At 30.9% G+C, this 21,682-nt stretch overlaps 3 protein-coding genes across 3 annotated transcripts; all 3 read left to right on the plus strand.

The window, feature by feature from the left end:
* Positions 1-1,846: 1,846 nt before the first annotated feature.
* On the plus strand, positions 1,847-2,718 carry LOC111010863 (agamous-like MADS-box protein AGL29). The gene has a single exon (XM_022284437.2). It carries the CDS (start codon positions 2,054-2,056, stop codon positions 2,582-2,584), a length of 531 nt encoding a protein of 176 aa, XP_022140129.1. The 5' UTR covers positions 1,847-2,053; the 3' UTR covers positions 2,585-2,718.
* Positions 2,719-9,003: 6,285 nt separating this feature from the next.
* Positions 9,004-9,903, plus strand: LOC148212506 (uncharacterized). Its single transcript, XM_088121934.1, has one exon. The coding sequence runs from the start codon at positions 9,423-9,425 to the stop codon at positions 9,684-9,686; it is 264 nt and encodes an 87-aa protein (XP_087978060.1). The 5' UTR covers positions 9,004-9,422; the 3' UTR covers positions 9,687-9,903.
* Positions 9,904-15,943: 6,040 nt separating this feature from the next.
* On the plus strand, positions 15,944-21,439 carry KASI (3-ketoacyl-acyl carrier protein synthase I). The gene is made up of 7 exons (XM_022284270.2): positions 15,944-16,725; positions 17,933-18,364; positions 18,800-18,973; positions 20,081-20,194; positions 20,326-20,427; positions 20,890-20,956; positions 21,070-21,439. Exons 1-7 carry the CDS (start codon positions 16,270-16,272, stop codon positions 21,135-21,137), a joined length of 1,413 nt encoding a protein of 470 aa, XP_022139962.1. The 5' UTR covers positions 15,944-16,269; the 3' UTR covers positions 21,138-21,439.
* Positions 21,440-21,682: the final 243 nt, after the last annotated feature.

Raw genomic sequence — 21,682 nt, forward strand, 5'->3', positions numbered from 1 at the left:
GATTGATTTTCTTAATTTAGCTAAAATCAAAAGAGGCTTATAAAATTTTTTAAATCATATAAAACAAGTTTTAGTTTAGAAAAAAAATTGTTTTAAAAAGATCTATAAAATTATAACATCGTGATAAAAATTTGGCCTAACTTTTTTTTTTTTTATCTTCCTTCTAGCCTAAATTATTTGTAAATATAGTAGAATTTGTTGTCGTGGTTGAAAATTGAAAACCCAAAAAGGGTTGAAATTATAAAAATATAATATATTAAATGATTGCTACAAGTGCATTTATTCGGAGAAATGTCATTTACCCATTTTGTTCCCTCTTTATTCATTTATTACATTTATTTAAAAAAAATACATTTTCTACTCATTTTGGTTTATTTCCAGATTTTTGAAATACAAGCAAAGCTAAACTTTTGTTTCCTTGAATTAACAATTTATCAAAATTATTTAGTATTAATTGGCAAAATATGTATCTAGTTAATTTTTTTTTCTGAATATAATATATGGAGGTGGGGATCGAGTTTAGTTATTGAGTTTATGTTTGCAAAAATTTATATGTTAGGTATAATATAAGATTTAAATATGTATACCACGAGAAACTCATAGATTTGCAAATTACTAATTACCTAAAAAAATTTCAAATTAAATATAGGCTCCAATATTATTAATCTTAAGCAAAGCATAGTAATTACTAGAATTTTATAAATAAAATAATCACAAACCACAAATTATCCTCCGTCCATCCAACTATTTCATATGTCATTCAAATAGTATATTTTGAAGTAATTTTGACATTTTTTTAAAATTACTTGAATTTCATCATCAACAAAACATATATGGAATTAGAAGTGTTTTTGAGACAGACAATTTTTGTTGACAAAATTGCTGTTGAAAATTGTAATATTTGATAATAATAAACAAATAATTTTAGAAAATGGCGAAAATAAATATTAGGTGGGCCAAAATCAATGTCAAATATAATCCAATGGTAAAGTCCATCAGTATCTCCATGGGGCGCCACACACTAGATTGTTAATAAAGATCCAGTTAATTCGAATTGGAATAAAATGGAAATCTAACGTGAGATTCAGTTGAAAATTAATTATTTTCCACCTTGGAAAAATACACCCTCAAATATGAATTATAATTTATATTTATACCAACCAAATGTGCTAAAGTTCCTTAAAAACAACTACTAGATAAATTTAAAAAATAAAAATCCAACATTATAAAAATAGTCGACATTTTTTTATTCAATAATTAAAACAAAAATAGTTGACATTAGACTACCCAAATTCAACTGAGGTGTATAAAAATGACAAAAATAATTAAAATTTGCTCGATTAAATAATTATTTTATTTTATTTTAATCTTTAAACTTTTAGAAGTATATATTTTAGTCCGTAGATGTATTAAAATAAAAACTAAAAAAACATATAAGTAAAATATAATAAAATTTAAACTTAAATATTAGTTTTAAATATGAGGGAAGTATTTTTTGTTCTCTGTTTCATTTTGATTATGATTTAATTTAACCTTTGTACTTTTGAAATATTTGTTTGATCGCCTACTTTTAAAAAGTGTCAAATTTAGTCTCTTTTGGTCATCTCATTTTGATTATGTTCTAAATGAATAAAAGTTGATAGGCACGATTATGTTCTCATTTCTAAAATATGTTTTTTTTGAATGATAATAATAATTAATTTTATTTTATCAAATATTAATATTTGATTTGAGATGGAAAAAGGTAGATCTTTCTTACTTGCATCGAATTCTGAAATTTCAGTGATATTAACCCCCTTCAAGATAATCGTATTTTCTAATTTCTAACGACGATGCATATTTAGCAAGAGAATTAAAAGCTTTCCATGTTAGCTAACGAAATGAACAAAATAATGTGTATAAAATATACACCAAAATCCGATATTAGAAACATTGGAAAAAAAAAACCTAATTCTCCTTTTCGATCGATTACATTCAAATCACAGATCTTCTCAGAAATCAATCTCCGATCAATCAAATTTTCAGGACGAAAAGACAACAGTATACTTAATCTATGGGGAGGCGAAAAATCGAGATGAAGATGGTGAAGGATAGGAGCTCTAGGCAAGTTACCTTTTCGAAGCGCCGGAACGGTCTGTTTAAGAAAGCGAACGATCTCGCTACTCTGTGCGGCTTAGAGATCGCGATTGTCGTCTTCTCGCCCGGCGGTAAGGCGTTCTCATTCGGCCATCCGAACGTCGAGGACGTGATCGATCGATACCTAAACCACGAATCGGAGCCGATTCCGCCGGCGAGGGAGGCCGGAATGATCGAGAAGGAGAATGAGGAACTTCTGGATCTGATCAAGCAGTTGCAATTGGAGAAGAGGAGGGGAGAGATTCTGGAGAAGGAGATGAAATCGAAAGAGGAATCGATCAAAATCGAGGATCTGAATTTCGATGAGCTTTTGAAATTGAAGGAATCGTTGGAAAAGCTGCGAGAAAATGTGAAAATCAAAGCGAGTGAACTGGAGGCGTCGTCTTCGTTGCTACTCCTGGCGAATGAACCAGTTATGGAGGCTGATCGCTCTGATACAAAAAACTGAATTTGAGGATTTTCCGTGTTTTTTTTTTTTGTAAATTTAATATATTTCATAAGCTAGATGATTTTATTTCAGAAAAAATAAAAATGGACGGAGCCTCTCAAACGAAGCGTTACAGATAAAAATGAATCGAATTATTTTGACACAAAAAATTTTATTTGTAATTATGATTATCACCAGTCTGTCAAAAACATTATAGTGTGAAAAAAAAATGTGGTTAATATTCGAACAAAGATTTTTTCTTGATAAATATGATTGAAAATAAAATTGCAAAATATGATATCGTGCTTTTAAATTTTTAATCCTTTCGATCTAAATTTAGTAAGGTTTAAAGCATTGGCCTTTCCTGCACATCCTTCCTCGGTGGAGGGCGAAGAAGGCCCCTAAGAAAGGGTCGGAACCATTAGTGAGTTACCACACTGGAAGAGCTAGAATTCTAAACTTGTGTTAGAACCTAGAGGCCAATTCTAAACTTGTGTTAGAACCTAGAGGCAAGGGACAGTCTCAAATAGACTGTTTCTATGGGAGGTAGGCCTCCCAAAGGGTAATTGAGGCGTGCAAAGGTTTCCTCGGACCAGACGGAGATGGACCCTCGAGTGAAAAGGCAGAAGAGTGCTTAATTGCAAGACCCACCCGTCGAGCAGGGACGAAAGTCGGTCTGAATGATCCGACGAGGTCGAATGGAAGGATCGTCGCTTAACAGATAAAAGTGACTCTAGGATAACATGCTGATCTTCCTCACCAACCTAAACATAACTAATTGACACCTACTCTTTTATTTGAGGGGGAGATTCAAACTTTAGTACTCCAATTTGTACAAAATAAAATATCGTTTACCAGAACTAAATAATTGTATCTTAAAAAAGGATAGCTTGAATTTAGATTGTGCAAACGAATATTACAAAAATTGAGAAGCTTACATAATTACAGTATTTAGTTTATAAATTTATAATTTGTAAGGTGCGCGTGTAACTTCAAAAGAAAAGGGAAAAAAAAAAAAACTCATAAGTTTACAAAGCCTTGTGTTCTCACCTAAGTAAATTTATATAACAAATAAAGGCAATTATATAAATAACATAAAATAAATATATATTTTTAAACAAAGTACAAAATTTACAATTTTACAAAAACAGCACCATTCAAATTAGGTTAAATCACATGTAAGGTAAAATATATTAAGAAAAGTCTAATTTATAATATAATTAAAAGAAATGAAAAGTTGTGATTATTTTAAAAATACGTATTAAATTGATGGTGAGTAAAATTTTCTAATACGTATGCAGCTTGTACACAGCGGTTGTTGGTAGGTGCAAGAATTAAAGCTCAAAACGCAACTTCAAAATTCAACTCAACGGTCCAATTCTAAGTAGTTGCATTTTATAGGGCAACATGCAAATTATATAAGAGCATCAAAATAGAACTTTAGAAAAATAATAACAAATTTTAATTTTAGAAACTAAATAGTAAATAGATCTAGCACAAAGTTTAGAAATTAAATCAAATTTGTATTTAAACCTAAAGATATTGCTTGATTTGATTGTTTTAATGGGTTAAAGTTACAAGTTTAATTGAAGAACTTTCCAATTTATGGCAAATAGCTCCTAAACTTTAAATTTACGGGACAGCCACTTAACCCTACAACATTTAGTGCCGGAAAATACATAGGAATTAATTCTTAAAGTATGTGGTCATCACGAGGTTTGGACTCATCCCCTGATCTCAATTTACCATAGTCACTTTCAAACCAAGGTTCAAAATGTCGATGTCGATGGAAATATCGAGGTCCCGATTTTACGGATAATGTCGATGAACATGTGATGGATATTTCGGAAAAAAATACGGAATGTTGTGGATATTTATGCAAATTTTATGAATTATTAAATAAAACTTTAATTGTAGGCTTAATTAGCTCATAATTGTTCAATTTTGATTGTCATATCTAAATATATCAATAATATACTTATGAAAATGTCGCTGCAGTGATAACGTCAGAACAAAATCATATATATACTTACATGTAAATTAAAGCTATTGTTGATTGATTATGTTCTATTAAAAATTTCTAATCAAATCTAATATTTAGTTCAATAATTAAATCAGATATGTGAAATAGGTATAAAATTTGAAAAATAAAATTTATTATATACAGATAGTGGTGATATAATTTAACTAATACCAAACATGATCTTTTCTTTTAATTCAAATAAACATATATAATCTTAAGCCAAATTTGAATGGGAAACCTCCCTAATTTGTTTTAGAAAAAATTTGATTCTTTTTCGTCAGATTTACTTATTTGCTATGAGAGATAAAAAGATGGAAACAAACACTACTAGAATTTGGGGTTTCTGTGACGTTAATGTAAAAATGGTTGAAAACAAAAAGAAAAAGGTCACAAGGTAAAAAAAAAAAAAGGTGTTTTGGTTAGAAAAAAATCATTTCTTATGTTATCTCACCCAGACAAACTATACATATATTTTCAAATTATTTAACCGAAATATCCATCAACACCACTAGTGACTATATCTTTTCAAATTATTACAAAAAAAATTTAGACTATAAGTTAGAAAGAAAAAAAAAGCGACATTTCGTCGACATCTCGACATTTCCTCGACATGTCGTAGTTATTGGGGGAAAACGAGATTCTCTCCCGCATCGATGTCGAGGTCCTCGATATGTCGACATGTTGAGCGACATGTCGACGTGTGACTCGAAATTTGAAACATGTTTTAAACTAATGAGCTACCTGATAGTTCATTAAAGAGTGTCTAATAGATAACTTTCAATTTTGTATCTAATAGGTCTCTGAATTTTGAAAATATTTAATAAGTCTCTAAAATTTCAATTTTGTGTCGAATATGTAGCTGATTTTCAATTTCGTGGTTACTATGTCCCTTGACCTATTTAATATTTTGTAAAATTTACAACCTATTATATACAAAATTTTATGTCAAATAGATTCGTTAATTTTAAAAAATGTTGAATAGGTAAAGGATCTATTAGGCACAACATTGAAATTTGGAGACTAAATTTATAATTTAACAATAATTAGAGTATCATATTACAACTATTACAACTGAGGAGAAAGTGAATTATCCTAATTTCTGAATATTTAAAAGAAAAATATATCATATTTCTCTAAATAATACATGGCTTTAAGATCATAATCATATGGGTTGGGGCTGATTTTGCAAGAACAAACAATTAATTTGGTGGAGGAGAGACTCCTTTCGAAAGAGCTAAAGTAACTTATGGAAGACCATGATTATAAATAAAATTAAAAAACAAAGTGCAAGTACAATATGTGGGGTGGAGATTGAACTCACAACCTCTTGATTGAAGATATATATCAATTATCGCTGAACTATGTTCGTTTTGACGGAAACAAAAAAGTGGAAGACTTGTAATATAATGTTTAATGCATGAATACAAATACTTCTATGAGCAAACAGCATGAACCAAAAAAGAAACTAAAAGTTTTTTAAAAAGCTAAGGTATTTATTCCATTGTTTCAATAAAGGTTAAAATTCCTTTTGCAAAAAATAAAATAAAAATAAAAATAAACAAAACGTTAAAATTAGCATCAATGTGTTTGTACATTTTTTTATTGACACTTTTACATAAATAATTAAATATTGTATTTTCGGTAGTTATTTGCTAAATAAAGTAACTTTTAAGATAATTATAATTTTGATGATAAAGGTAGTTAAAGAGAGAGTGCACTTTAATTAAACCAGCTAATTACTTGGGATTTTTGTGATTTATTTTTTATGTCAACTACTTAATAATATATATTTAAGTCAATTTAAACAATACTCTGGCAATTGTCTCAACGTATTCCGAAAAGAATCAACTAGTTGTAGGTGTGAGTGGCATTTCAATTGATGCTTTAATTTTTTACTCCCGCAATTGGTAAATTAAACAGAAAAAAAAAAGAAGGTATTTAATATTTCCTCTTTTTAGTGAAGTGACAATGGCTTACACTCTAATTTCATACCCACGTGGCTCTCTGATTGATGTCAATTGTGATTTCTTTTTATCCCAAATATAAATGAGTAATTATTCCATCATTTAAAGACGAGTCCTGCAGAAGTGTCACCATAACTTGTGTTTTAGTCCAAGTTTGGGAATCATCAATATGACAACAACTATTGCGACAAAATATAATTAATTTTACATTATCACATCTTAGATAAATTACAAGTCTAGTTTTGAATTTTGAAGCTCTTGATTGGAGATAGATAGCAATTATCATTACTACTAAATTATATGATTGCTTTGATATTTAATAAGTCTCTTAGGCTATCAATTTTATATCCAATAAACTAATCATTTTATAAAACTTCTCACAAAACAATAAACTAAAAATTTATATTTTAGAGATCTCTTTATTACACAAAATTAAAAATTCAAAAATTTATTAGAAATCTTTTAAATTTCCAACTATTAGTCACAACAACTTAAAAGAATTTTTTAAATGCAACCTTTATATATATACATTATTTTTCTAATTACTCTATTGTGATAAAAAAATGCTTAGAAAATAAGCATTATTAACTAAACAAAATAAATTATAATTTTGAGGAAGAAAAATTAGAGAAAGTAAAATCAACAATACAAGATGTTATATGACATATAACCACATACCACATGTCGTAATATGGGAGATTAGATGTCCGTAGTATAATTCAGCAGACTTATTAAGTTTGACTTATCATTATATCTTTTGATCTAAAGATTCAGTCCATACAGTCAACCAAATCAATTTGTTGTCTCATAATCGCGCAACTCCCCACTACCACAATAATAGGATTTAAGTCGACGCAAAATTGATTGTTCGACTTAAGATAAAATAGTTCGGATTGAAACTAAGTTGAATTTCATAGTACTAACTCTATTTTGTACGTCTCTTTTTCGATTTCCTTAGCCGAAACACGAGGGGATTGACTGAAACAAAACGTGTGGCATTGGCATTGAAAATGTACTTGGCCATCACATAAAGCTAAAAAGATTTGGTTCTTGTTCTTACAGCGATAATTTTGAGTGCAGAATATATTCTCAAATCCATCTTCCTTTGCTGTCGATCTGTCTTTTCCTATTCAAATTCCAGGTCAATAAGAATCCAAATTCTGGGATCCACACTTCAGATTCCAAACCAAAGTAAAAGTACCCCCTCCCTATGAAGCTACCCTATATATATTTCTAAAAATCCATCGTCTTTTACATGTTAACATAGAATTTTAGTTTAAAATTTTAAATATTCGTACGACCAATGTATTTTTAAAATATCTATTTTTTCCCTAGACCTGTTCATTTTAGTTGTTATGTTTTCGAAACATTTGTTTTGATCTACACACTTTTAAAAAATGGTCATTTTTTATCCATTTATTTTAATTTTTATCTCGCTTCCATAGTTCAATTTTACTCACTTCAAGACTAGTTTGGTAATGTTCTTAATTTTTTTGTTTCTCGACAAGCCTAAACATTTGGTAACTATTTATGTTTCTTCTTTTTCATTTTTTAGGAGTCTTTCCAAAATTGTATAGATATTTTTGAAATAACATAGTCAAGTTTCTTATTTCTATTTCTGGTTTACATGTTTTTAATTTTTTCCAAAATATAAATAACAATATTTTTTTGTCATTCTCCAATGCATAATAAATATTAAAAAATAAGAGTAACATCCAAATTTTCAATATTTAATTAAAAATTAATTTCATATAAACTTTTTATTTTTTGAATTTATAACATTGCCTTACTTTTCTTAATTAAAAAAAATAAAGAACAATAAATAATTATGATATGTAATTGTGTTATTTTATTAAAAAATATGAAACAATAAACAATAAAACGGAAATGATATCAATGTGTATTTTTGAAATATAACTATAAATTTGTATGAAAGCATTTTCATTATGTATAAAATTTAGGTTCAAATTTTATAAATATGGACAAAAATAGTTCTTTTCTAAGAGTACAATGATTAAAATGGAAAAAAAAAAATATATAAATACATATATTAAAATAGACATTTTAAAGATTTATGGACTAAAATAAACTAGAATCAAAACTACTTTTGTATCGAGAATAATATTTAAATCTAAAATTTTAATATTGTTGATTGATCAGTTCAGGAATGGAATTATTTTATTCCACTAGTTTGAATTGCTATACACATATATTTTTTTTAATAGAAAACTACATATGAGTGAATTTGAACAACTATTAAAAACTATTAATTTTTTTCCTGCCATATCTGTCTAATTTCTAAAAAAATTTATCTTTTAAGAATTAAAAAAAAATTAATATCGCAAAGGAATTTGAATATAGCTTTTTCATATAGACATGGATACCCAATACATGACCAAGTTAAAAGAAATAAACAGAGTTTAAGTCTAATAACTCCGTTCAACATAATTAAAAAATTTTAAATGAAGCATGATTCAAATACATATAAAAAAGGAAGCCTAAAATTAAAAATGACTGCGGCGAAAATTTATCTTCATCGACTCCGCTCGATTAATCTCATGACTCACCGCATCCTTTTGACTCCGTCAACGAGCAGTTCGTTCTCTTCTCAATCTCCACTACGGGCACTCCTCGTTGCCAAATTACTAAAAAGCCCTCCCTCCATCATTGAATTTCCGATTTCCATGCCACCCGCCCATTTATAAACTGAATGGTTCGAGAATTCCAGACACCGAAATTTCACCACTTCGCTCAAGCATAACTACCGCCATTTTCTCATCCGCCGCCCAACGAACTCTCCAGAACCCAAAAAAAAAGCCCTAGATAGAGAAATCTCTCTCTCTAATTCTTCTGAAGAAGAGGAGATCGATCGATGGACGAAGAAATTGTTACAAAGAAAAGCAAGAGCCAGGGGAATAGCAGCACGAGGTGGTCGATTTTCAAGAGATCGCTGAGGAGAGAGTTGCCAAAAATGAAGATGAAGCTCCTTGGATCGGCGTTTAAGTGGAAGACACTGACGAATTTGCAGATTTCTTTTGTGGATGGTTTGCTTTTCAAGATTGTTTCTACGTTGGAGGCCCTAGTCTTGGGCGGCGCTCTCTGTTTCTTCTTCCTCTGCTGTGGATGCCACTTTTGAAATTCAATTCCTCACTTCGTTTTGTTTCCTTTTCTTTCGGTAATCTGTAAGATTATAGGGTGACGATGGACGAATTAAGAATATTGGAAAGGTTCGTTTGGGTTCGATCGTGATTTCTGGGATTGTTCAGTGGGAAAATGTAGCCCTTGCGAAAATGAACCAACAGTTTGAGCTTGCTTGTTTGTTGGCAATGGAGGGCTTGATTTTCTTTTTCTGAGCCGAATTTAAGAAAGAAAACAAAACTCTCCGTAACTATTTTTTCCATTTTATCTATTTTTCCTGGCAGCAACGGAGCAAGGAGGATCTATGCGTATGCTTACCACCGTTAACGGAAAATACTTAGACTAAGAACAATATTGTCCCAACAACTGTTCGATAAGAAAAATGCAAAAACATTAATTTTTTTTTTAAATTCTATGAGTTATTAACTGGTAGTGAAGAAGAGATTTAATTATTAAGGAGCAAAATTCTTGCAAACTATTATTTGAAGATAAGTGTATGAACGAGTTGAGGATTTGGTTGATATCTTATTATTTGTTTTTTTAGAAGAACTTATGTTTTGTGATTAAAAAAAAAATACATAGTTTTGCATTTGTGTAGAATGTCTTCGGGACAAGATAAATTTTTACCTATCAAGATTTAGATATTTTCTCAAAATTATTGATTGGACACTCACTTATATTTCAATATTAATATTGTATTTAAAATTATAAAATATTTAGATTTTGTTGGTTTGATTACTCTACCACTTATTTAAAATGTTGTTAACAAAAACTAAATGTCACTAGCTTTTTTTTTTGTGATAATAATGTTGGTCTAGTATTTACTTATCTAATTACAAACATTAAATTAAGATTGATAACTCTATTTAATTTTATATATATTATAACTAATTATTGAATGGGATGAAATTGTAATAAATATTCTTTAACTAATAAATAAGTTTGGGTCGTAGATTTTTTTCCATAAGTTATGTGTTTTTTAAAAAAAGATAAACAAAAGGATTTTTTTTTCTTTAAGCACGAAAGAAAGGTAGTTTTCAAAATAATTAGTATTACACGGTGGAGCATAAATCGTGGGGAGAACACCATTTTCGTGAATAGCTAGAAATCGCGTACACTAATTACGATTTTCATATAAATTGCGTGTGAATCGTGTGATTGATATGATTTTCACGCTGATTAATTGTCCTATTTATTGCATGGCTTCCATGTGTACTTGTGCTCAAGCTATTTGTCTCTCTTTCTCCGCTCTCTCTCTCTCTCTCTCTCCCTTCCGAAAATTTGAAATATTTAAAATAAAATAAAATAATAATACAGGAGGAATAATACTTAGGTCTAAATATTCTCTTTCTAAATATAACTTAATTAATTAAGACATTATTAATTTTAGAATCCACGTCAGAAATGACAACAATATTATTTTGATGGAAAAACTAAAGTGAGGAGATGAGAAGTTGTTGTTGGGTTTCAAAAAAATGGTACGAAACCTCGAATCAAAACTTATATATATATTAATTTATTATTATATTTTTTAATATTAGTAGAGGGATTTGAAGTCACGACGTTTTGGATGGAACATACATACTTTAACCCATTAAACTATGTCTAGGTTGGCATATTACAAGAATAGGATGGAGGTTTGGGAGCTAATTCGCCTTCTTATTCATCTTCATACTAATGTATTCAATTTAACTTAATTATACCAAATTAAAAACATTTAATTCATGTCAATAGCACCCTATATTTCAACTAAATTTAACTCCCTCCCTTGAAGTTGGAGATTCAAATTCACGGAGTCTCATATTTACTGTAATAAAAAAGGTATTTAATAGGTTGATTTAGATATTTTGTTCAATTTATTTTTGTTAGTAAATATATTAAATTAAAGAAGTGAGTAGATATGATATGATTAATTAACTTTAAATAGTCAATAAGATTAGATATGAGTATTTATACTCAATTATTACTATAATTAGGTATGCTTCTCGAAATCACCAATCTAAGTATAGTCAATTGGTTAAACACTTGTCTATTATCAAAATGTGTTTTCGTCACCTTACTCCAATACGATGCCATTTTATTTTTCTCACCACACTTATTTTTGGCAGGTGCTAATTTGATGGGACAAATGAATTTTTGTCACTTATAAAGCGGCATAGTTTGACATTTTTTAAGCGACGAAAATTTGTCTCGGTCTCTAAAAATGTCGTTGAAGAGGATTTTTCTTGTAACAACGCATGTTGGAAAAAAAAGTATATTTTTTATAAGTTTAAGTAATAAAATAGCTATTTTTGAAAAAAGTTATAAATTAAAACAGATATTTAGGTAGTTTAGACTCTAGATATCAAAGTTGAAATAAATATGGAAATTTTGAAACTAAATCTAAACCAAAATTTTATCTATGATCCCTCCCTTGCCACGTCACCTCTTTATTTATAGGATAAATCGATGAGGTAAAACTCATGGGTATAGTATACTACTAGATTACCTTACGCAAAGAAGGAAAAAAAAACCCATGCGTAAAAAGAATTAAATTCATAATTACTTCACATAAAACATGTGTATTAAAAAAAAAAAAACCTATTCAAAGCCAAAAGCCTATGCCTAAATTTGACTAATTAAAGGAAATTCAGAAGAAAAAAAAATTCACATGCTCAACCAACACGTTATATAATTTAATTTGAAATTAATTTAATACTGAATTTTGATTACATTAAATTTTATAAAAATAGCAGTAATCCAAATCAAATTCAAATCCAAATATATTGTACAAGTACTAAGAAAAATGATATCTATGCTACATCTACAAATGAAAAAAATTATGATGTTTTTTAAAATACATATCATTGTTATGAAGTGTGATTTTACTTTGTTTTTTTTTAATATATAGATTTTTTTTACGAGTACAACAATATGTGGGGTTCGAACCTCCAACATTTTGATCGATAATGTATGTTTTAACTAATTCAACTATACTCGAGCTAACTTTAATGTATAAACTTGAATAGCCCAATAGATAGAAATAGATCAATGTATTCCAATATGGTTTAGATATTGGATATGAAAGGTGTGTTTGGGGGAGAAAATTACAAGGTCGTGTGGAGGAAAAAAAGCTCCAAGTGGACTCGGTCACACTAAAGGGCCACCTCAAATAGGCTCGACCTGCCATACTTAATCGAAAAAACATTGTGGGAAAACATTCCATAAGTAGAACCAGAGGCAATAAGATGCTAAAAGGAGTAATCTAATAGGTTGAAATCAAACTTGAAACATAAGGGACCTAAATCTAGATTTCTTATCGATACATCTTTTGCCACAAAATAGGATCTGCAAAATGGGATTAAAACCTATATTTTTAGCCATAAATGTGATTCATACTCGATTATGTATTACCTGAAACCCGACATGTTTGTCCAATAAAGACATGGGTACAAGATCTTCTTTTCTATGAATTAGATCAATAAATTTGTAGCAAATTGGTCACATGAGTGTCTCCCTAGCTATACTCAAATACTCATCTAAAATATCATGTAATCAGTTTATAATTTGATAATAATAAGAGCCAAAAAATAATCGCTTTTATAAAATCCAACAATTGAAATAGATATTTCAAAAGTTTACGTGAGAATACAATGGTTGGAGTGTGAATTTTTAGCTGACATGTGACAAGTCTTGATATGATGAAAACGACACGTGGCTCTAAATCAGTAGCACCAAGATATTTCACCTCGAATTCCTGATGTCATACCAAGTCGACCTCATATTCCTCTGATCGGTAACCCCATACATTGGTGTAGAGCTGATCTACAGATACTTTGATAGAATATGCTCCACGACATATCTCACGATAGCACACCATATTTCTTGGTTACCTTAAAGAGTCGTTTAGGACTCTATCGGATGTTTTGTTGAAGACTACGCCTATAAATAGGAACCTCCTATTTCATTCCCAGGTGCATGAATACTATATTCTCTATCGAATGTAGCTCGATCATCTATCAATTTAGGCGTCGGAGTGTCTTCTATTTTGCAAGTCTCCTGTTCGACGCACTTCTAGCTCACCCTCGAGTCATCCTTCGTCTGAGTTAATTTCTGGTATAAAACAATAAAAACTCAAAATTCATAATCAGATTAAAAAAGCTACCTTCATATTTCACAAAATGTATATACTTTTTAAAGTGAATTTAATTACTAGAACAGTTCCCGCAAAAACTAACAGGTATTATTTGAGAGTGTTATTTTTACCTTTTAAGATTTTTATTAACTCTAATAACTATATTTTATTTCAATTAATTTAAATACGTTTTAATTCTAAACAAATTTAATTTATTTCAAATACAACAATATGTTGGGTGGAAATTCAAATACACGAATTTTTAGTTAGAGATACATGTATTAATTAGATGAGCTACGCTAAGGTGGACAAATATAGTTATTTAAATGCATCATTAAAAAAATAATAAATTTATACTATTTTTTTAAATATCCAAATTCAAAATATCTCATTAAAAAACAATACCTGCTTTTATACTATAGCTCATAAAATAGAGCTTTTCTTTTGAAAGTAAATTTAATTACAACAACTCCTTTTTATTTTTATTTTTATGTTGGTTAGCTCAATAGTGTACACAACGGAGATTCCAAGATTCTACATCTACAGATTTGCCAAAAAAATAAAACATATAAATAAAAGGTCTTATATCTAATTTAATTTTGCTATAAAAGTTACTATTCAGGAATTAACTTATCAAATCATAAATCGTCACCTCAAAATTAGAAGTTCAAATTTAAGCCATTTAAAAAAAACGTCATTTTACAGTGAAGATAAATGTATAAACTATACAAGTTCAAAACTTATATAATAAAAAAAAGCGTCAAATAAGCCTATAAATAATATATATAGGTTATTTATTATAATTCAATTTAATAATTAATATAAAATCATAAATTATTTAGCCCCACCAAATTAAATGATTTAAATGGTATAAATAAATAATATGTGGATTAGAATGATACACATCACTGATTACAGTTTACACAACCGAATCTCTGGAGTCTCGACTAAATATATATATATTTAATTACAAATTTATTACCAACATTTATTGGTGGTTTTAACCATTTAAGATTTAAAATTTTAAAAGTTCCAATTACATTATTTTAAATTCTAAATAAATCATTATAGGATGAGACATCCAACCATCAATATTTAAGATGACAATAAATATTTTTATCAGTTAAATTATACTCATATTAGCAATTATATCATTAAATATAAACTTTCATTCTTGTTTAAATGTTTTTTTAAATAAAAAACCGTTACTTAAATGTTAACGATGATACACGAATTAAAATATGAGTTATGCTCAACCACCATTTTACCAAAAATATTTGTCACGTTTTTAAATATAGCAACATTTTTTGGTTGGGTAAGTATGACCAAATTTTTAAAAATCAGATTTTCATTTTTTCTCCCTTCGATTTTTTTTCCTTGTTATTATGATTTTGCTTTGATATACTCAATAGTAAGTATCTCATTGATATATTTAATATACCTAAATCGTACCAAATATATGATAATACATTTCACATTAACAAGTTCTTGTTTATATATAAAGTATATCAACTATACACTTTATAGTAGTATATCAACAAGTATATCGAGATATACCTCAAATGTAGTATATCAACCCCACAAGTATATCACTAGTAACTCTTATTTGAATTTGCTAAAAAAACATAAAAAAAAAAACTCTTATTTGAGTTAAAGATTTTGGTTTAAGTATCCTTATAGATTTCTTATTAATAAACCAAGTAATTATATACTTAATTTTAGGTATATCACTGATATACTTGACATTAAGTATTACATCAACACAAGTTTTTCATCATTTAAAAAAATCGGGCCATTTTAAGGGTATAATTGATTTACTCCATCTTTTCTTGTTTTAGTTCGATTACAAATAAAAAAGCTGTTGTTATATTTCCAATCAACTAATTTATTACTATATTTACAAGCCGACCATGATTTCAACCAATTAAGCTAGCCTCACAAGGACCACCAATGTATCTCTATTATCTAACTGCTACCTTCATTTACACTAGCAGTATGAAATCATCACTAATTAAATAAATTATATATATAGTATATACGTATGTGTATGTATGCATATGTTTGTATATTATATTTTATTTATTTTTTAGTATAAGGAGAGGTGAGAGATTCATGTTAAATTGAAAAAAAAAAAAAAAGAAGAAGAAAGGAAAAAGAAAAATATAGGTTGCCAAACTCACATATTGGGTGGGACTTAGGAGAGAGGCGAAGATTACGAGAAGGCTTATTGAGTGGCTTTACTATTCTGCCAAACAAAATCGCTGCCTCCGCTCCGCTTCCCCCAAAGTTTCTTTCTCTCTCAATCAGTCGCAGTCCAAAGCCAAAATCTGCCAGATTTCAACACCGCCATACCCCATTCTCCTCTCCGTTTCCATCGTTTCCATCGCCTCCTTCTTCTATACATCGCCCCCATTCTCTGCTACATTGTCCATACCCACCGCCGCCGCCGCCGCCACCGCCGACCACCATGCAGGCCGTTCAGTCCCCCGCTCTCAAGCCATCTCCGCTGGACCCGCTTCGGAAGCCAAAGAGCTCCCCCTTCCTCGTCGCCGCTGCTCCCAAATCCAGGAGAGTCTCTTTCGTCTCTGCATCTGCGGCATCCACTGTCTCTGCGCCCAAGCGGGAGAAGGACCCGAAGAAGCGTGTGGTGATTACTGGAATGGGGCTTGTTTCCGTCTTCGGGAACAACGTCGATTCCTACTATGACAAGCTGCTTTCTGGTGAGAGTGGTATCACTCCCATCGATAGGTTTGATGCTTCCAAGTTTCCTACTCGCTTCGGTGGCCAGATCCGGGGATTCTCTGCCGAGGGCTATATTGATGGCAAGAATGATCGCCGGCTTGATGATTGCCTTCGCTACTGCATTGTTGCTGGCAAGAAGGCTCTCGAGGATGCTGACCTCGGTGGAGATAAGCTCTCTAAGGTCGTTCCCTTTTGCTTTTTGGATGTGAACTGTTTTTGCTTAAATATGCATCCGTTTCGGGAGAGTGTGATTGTTTGTGTTTTCCATGCTTGCATTCTGCTCAATTACGTTTCTTGCTCTCCCGTTTTTTTTTTTAATTATTATTTTTGTTTCAATCACGTCTGGTCGGTTAACTGAATTCTTCGTGAATCTTTGATGTGGAGGTTTAAAAATGGTAACCCCAAGGGAGCATTTTTGTTAGTCACTTCCATTTACGAAGTCGTGAACTATTTTTTTGCTTTTCGGTGCAACTACATGCGCGAAAAGGAATCTATGGGAGCATCTCGAATGAGTGGATATTTTTACACATCATGAAGAAATCTCCTCTCATGCTCTTCCTTAAGTCGAGTGTGGAATTGAAGTAGTTGATGTAGAACTGCGTCCAAGCGTTTTATTTTATCAGTCTATGCTCTTCAGTGTTGATTGAGAAGTGAAATTTGTTGCCTCACCTGATTTCATTTGATTTTATGGCCGAACGGGAATTTAGTATATCTGTTCCGTGGCTTATGTTTTGCCATCATATCACCAGATAGAAACTAAAACTCATGCTTAGATATATTTGCACCATTGGGGATTTTTTCTTTTTATATGTAGGATTGACGGAGAAGTACAGCGGGCTGAAGATGATGTGAACTCAATGCTTAAATGACATGGCTGAATTAGGACATACAACATAAACCTGTATTTGTAGGCAAAGGACCTTGACTAAATATATTAAACTCTAAAACTTCCAGAATGCTAAACATGCTAACATCCTAAAATCCTGATCTGATTATACTTCCGTCGATAAGTCTGAACCGATTAAAAAATTATATCTGTCCAAAATTGACAGATATTGATATTCCTTCTGCATCAATCAGAAATTGATTTTTTTTAGTAGGAGTTTCTTTTAGCTATGACATAACGGATCTTTTATGTTGTGGTTGGTTAGAGATCATGAACATTTGAAGACATCATGATTTGTTTGACCTTCACTTTTCTTGATCTCGGGAAGACTTCCATTTGATTTCTCTTAAAATTAGTTTGTTCTTCACGCATAAGATGCTTTTGAATCTATTGTTCTAGGTGCTAGATTGACCAAATCAATCTGTATCAAAGATCCTCAATTACAGTTTTGTTTTTAAAATATTATATAACTGATGGATATATGGTTTTATTTTCACTACAGATCGACAAGGAGCGTGCTGGCGTGCTTGTTGGAACAGGGATGGGTGGTCTTACAGTCTTTTCTGATGGTGTTCAGGCTTTGATAGAGAAAGGTCACAGGAAGATAACCCCTTTTTTCATTCCTTATGCCATTACAAATATGGGGTCTGCCTTACTTGCCATTGATATTGGTTTCATGGGTCCCAATTATTCTATATCCACTGCCTGTGCCACCTCTAATTACTGCTTTTATGCTGCTGCAAATCACATCCGCCGTGGAGAGGCTGATATGATGCTTGCTGGTGGAACTGAAGCTGCTATCATACCTATTGGATTAGGGGGTTTTGTTGCTTGTAGGGCTCTATCTCAGAGAAACGATGATCCTAAAACTGCTTCAAGGCCATGGGACAAAGATCGTGATGGTTTTGTCATGGGAGAAGGTGCTGGCATACTGGTAAGCTTTGACATGAGCATGGAAAATGGATATGTTTTTAGCTGCTTTGTTATTTTCGTTGAACCGAGCTAATTCAATGAGTCATAGTTGCTTTTGTCTAGCTGTTGCCGATTATGAATTATCATTTGAAAAATCAATTTAAGGTTTGGTTTTTTGGAGGGGAGCGAAGTTTCCCTGGAGTTTGTCCTTTGGTTAAGATATTTGTTCCTTCCAAGTGTAGATGATGACTGATGTTAGATTTTCTGACCTTTGGTTGACCAGAAGTTTCAGTAGTTCTGTGGGGATAAGCTATTTTATCTTTGCTTTTACTTGGGAGATTATGACATAAAGCAAACAAGATAAAGATTCATTGCTCTCATGTTGAAATTCACTCTGAGTTTGATCTCATTCCAAATTTGTTTGAAGACAACTCCAGTGGTGGTATTTCCCTGACAGGTGATGGAGAGTCTGGAGCATGCAATGAAACGAGGTGCACCAATTGTTGCTGAATACTTGGGAGGTGCTGTTAACTGTGATGCTTATCATATGACGGATCCTAGATCAGATGGACTTGGTGTCTCTTCATGCATCTTGAGCAGCCTTGAAGATGCAGGTGTATCGCCTGAGGAGGTATAACGATCCAATCTTTCTATTATGTTTCTTAGTGAATATTTTAGTGGTTTCTAACATTAGTGCTGTTATATAGTTTCAAAATTTGCATTGATAACATCTAAAGAAGATGTTACACAGTATACAAGTTATATTTTTACTGGATTTTCACTTGGTTGGCCTGTTTATATAGGGCTTCTGCCATATTTTGTGTACCTCATGTGCATCTAATTGTACTTCTATAGAAGAAACGTGCACCTAATCATACTTCTACGAAGAAAAATACTTATCATCAATTAGGATTAGTTTGACATATCTTTTAATTTAAAAACTTTTTTTTTTCACTATTTTTTAGTAATCATCTCTGAAGTGCTTAAATTACAGGAGTGCCAATCACTTTAAAGTAATTTTTTTGAATAATAATCTCTCTATGTGTTTCTTCGAAAAGGGTTTCTAAATCAATTTGACTTTTTAAAAAATATTTTCTTATTTATTACCAAATACTGTAGATCTTTTTAAAATGCATTTTTAGTTATCTAAAATCACTTAGGAAATTAAACTAAATACACTTTAAATTAGTAATTCTTCCCAAAGCATTGGTAGAGAAGTGAGTTTTTTAAAAGCTAATTTTTTTAAAAGTCATCCCGGAGCACACTATTAGTTAATCATTAAAGTACCGTTTAATAATAATTTAATTTTTGCTTTTATGTTTTATAAATTAAGCTTGAAAATACTACTTCGAGCTATATATGTTTCTTTGTTTAGCTATCTACTTATTAAAAATATTTTAAAAATCTAAGTCAAAATTTGAAAACTGAAATAAGTAGTTTTTAAAAACATTTTTATTGTTTTTAAAATTTGGCCAAGAATTCAAATATGTTTTTAAGAGACGTGACAGACGTACAAAGAAATGGTGAGAAACTAAGAATAATTTTTAAAAACAAAAAACCATAAATGAAATGGTCATTAAAATTTCAGGGATTTTCTTGTTTGTCATGTCAGATGTTTTGGTGAAATCGAATCTTTTTGTTATGCTGGGCCTACCATTTTTTAAATGTCAAATTGTCACTGTTTTTGAGAGGAAAACATATAGTTATATCTGCCTCTTTTTTTCATTGAAATTTACAGGTTAACTACATTAATGCACATGCAACATCCACCCTTGCCGGTGACTTAGCTGAGATCAATGCCATCAAGAAGGTGTTTAAGAATACATCAGGGATCAAAATTAATGCAACTAAGGCAATCTCTCTCTCTCCCTCCTTCCCTCCCTCACCGCTTTCACCAACTTTTACATGGTTACATTGTATTGTATTCTTCTTAAAGTGATACACTGTTTTTCTGACACTTTTTCTTGACGTCATTACTTTCAGTCTATGATAGGGCACTGCCTTGGTGCTGCTGGAGGTTTGGAAGCCATTGCCACTGTGAAAGCAATTGGAACGGGATGGTTGCATCCTTCCATAAATCAATTTGTACGTTTCATTTTCCATTTTAACAATCCTACTGGTACTGGTTTCATTCAGACAATTATTGAATATGGAGTAAAACTCATCGCAATTAGAATTGTATGTCAGTGTTCACTTTCTGATCTTACATTTTTGCACACTGCACTCTAGTACCATTCCTGAAATTGAAATATGGAGTTTAGCAGTTCACATTGGTCAACTAAAAGAACTAGTTTCAGATTTTAGGAAAGTTCAATTCTCTCTGCAGATCCTGACGATTCATTGATTTAAGAGCTCCAATCTATTTCTTGCCATAGTTCATAGGAAAATATCAAGCAAACAACAAAGTTCTGAGGGATCGTTTCACATACACAACTCAAACTATATTACCTGCGCCGCATATAATTTGCTTCATTTTGATATCAGCACAACACTTGCATCAGTTGGTGTAGATAAATAATATCATTATTTTCTTCCATTTGACTGTAGAACCCAGAGCCTTCAGTTGATTTCGACACGGTCGCAAACGTAAAGCAGCAGCACGAAGTGAATGTTGGTAAGTTACTAAAGCATTGAGTGATGCCCATGGCTTACATCTTTCCAACTGTTTAAAAACCCAATATATCCCAGTTCAATAACCAAGTTCTGTGGTTCATTCTCTGTTTCCAGCCATCTCTAATTCATTCGGATTCGGTGGACACAACTCAGTCGTGGCATTTTCAGCATTCAAACCTTGAGTGTGTTAAGCTCATACACGACGTTTTGTAGGAGAATCCAGTCCTTACCCTTATCTGAGAGTAGTCACTAATTTATTTGTCAACTAGGTTGCTTTGGTTGCTGCTTCAGGCGTCTGTCTTTCAACGTTTTGGTCTTCATGCAATTTATCATCACCATCATTCCATTTGTTGCTGTTTCCCAATCCAATAAATGGTTTATTTAAACTTGTACGAATCAATTGGGTTAGGATTGTATTACATTACTGTTTACATTTTCTCAAGAATTCCATCAAAATGTTGTAATGAAGAAGCTTTCTATTTCATCTGTGTCCTCCCCGTCATTTGCATTTGATTTGGAATCATAAACCTTAACTAGTCATGAACTGTTAACTGTTTCTAAGTGCTTGAAATGGAAAGTTCAAAGTAGAATGTATTATTATTAATATTATTGTCTCAATTCTACCTAGACTATGAATTGCCATACTCGTTCCTTTACTTTTAAGCAGCCTTTTAGTTTGATTCTCAAACTTCCCATTATGATCTCGGTATTCCATGTAATTCACAAA

This window comes from Momordica charantia, assembly GCF_013281855.1.
Source record: "Momordica charantia cultivar OHB3-1 chromosome 3 unlocalized genomic scaffold, Mcharantia_2.0 BLBB01000003.1, whole genome shotgun sequence".
Taxonomy (NCBI): Eukaryota; Viridiplantae; Streptophyta; class Magnoliopsida; order Cucurbitales; family Cucurbitaceae; genus Momordica; species Momordica charantia.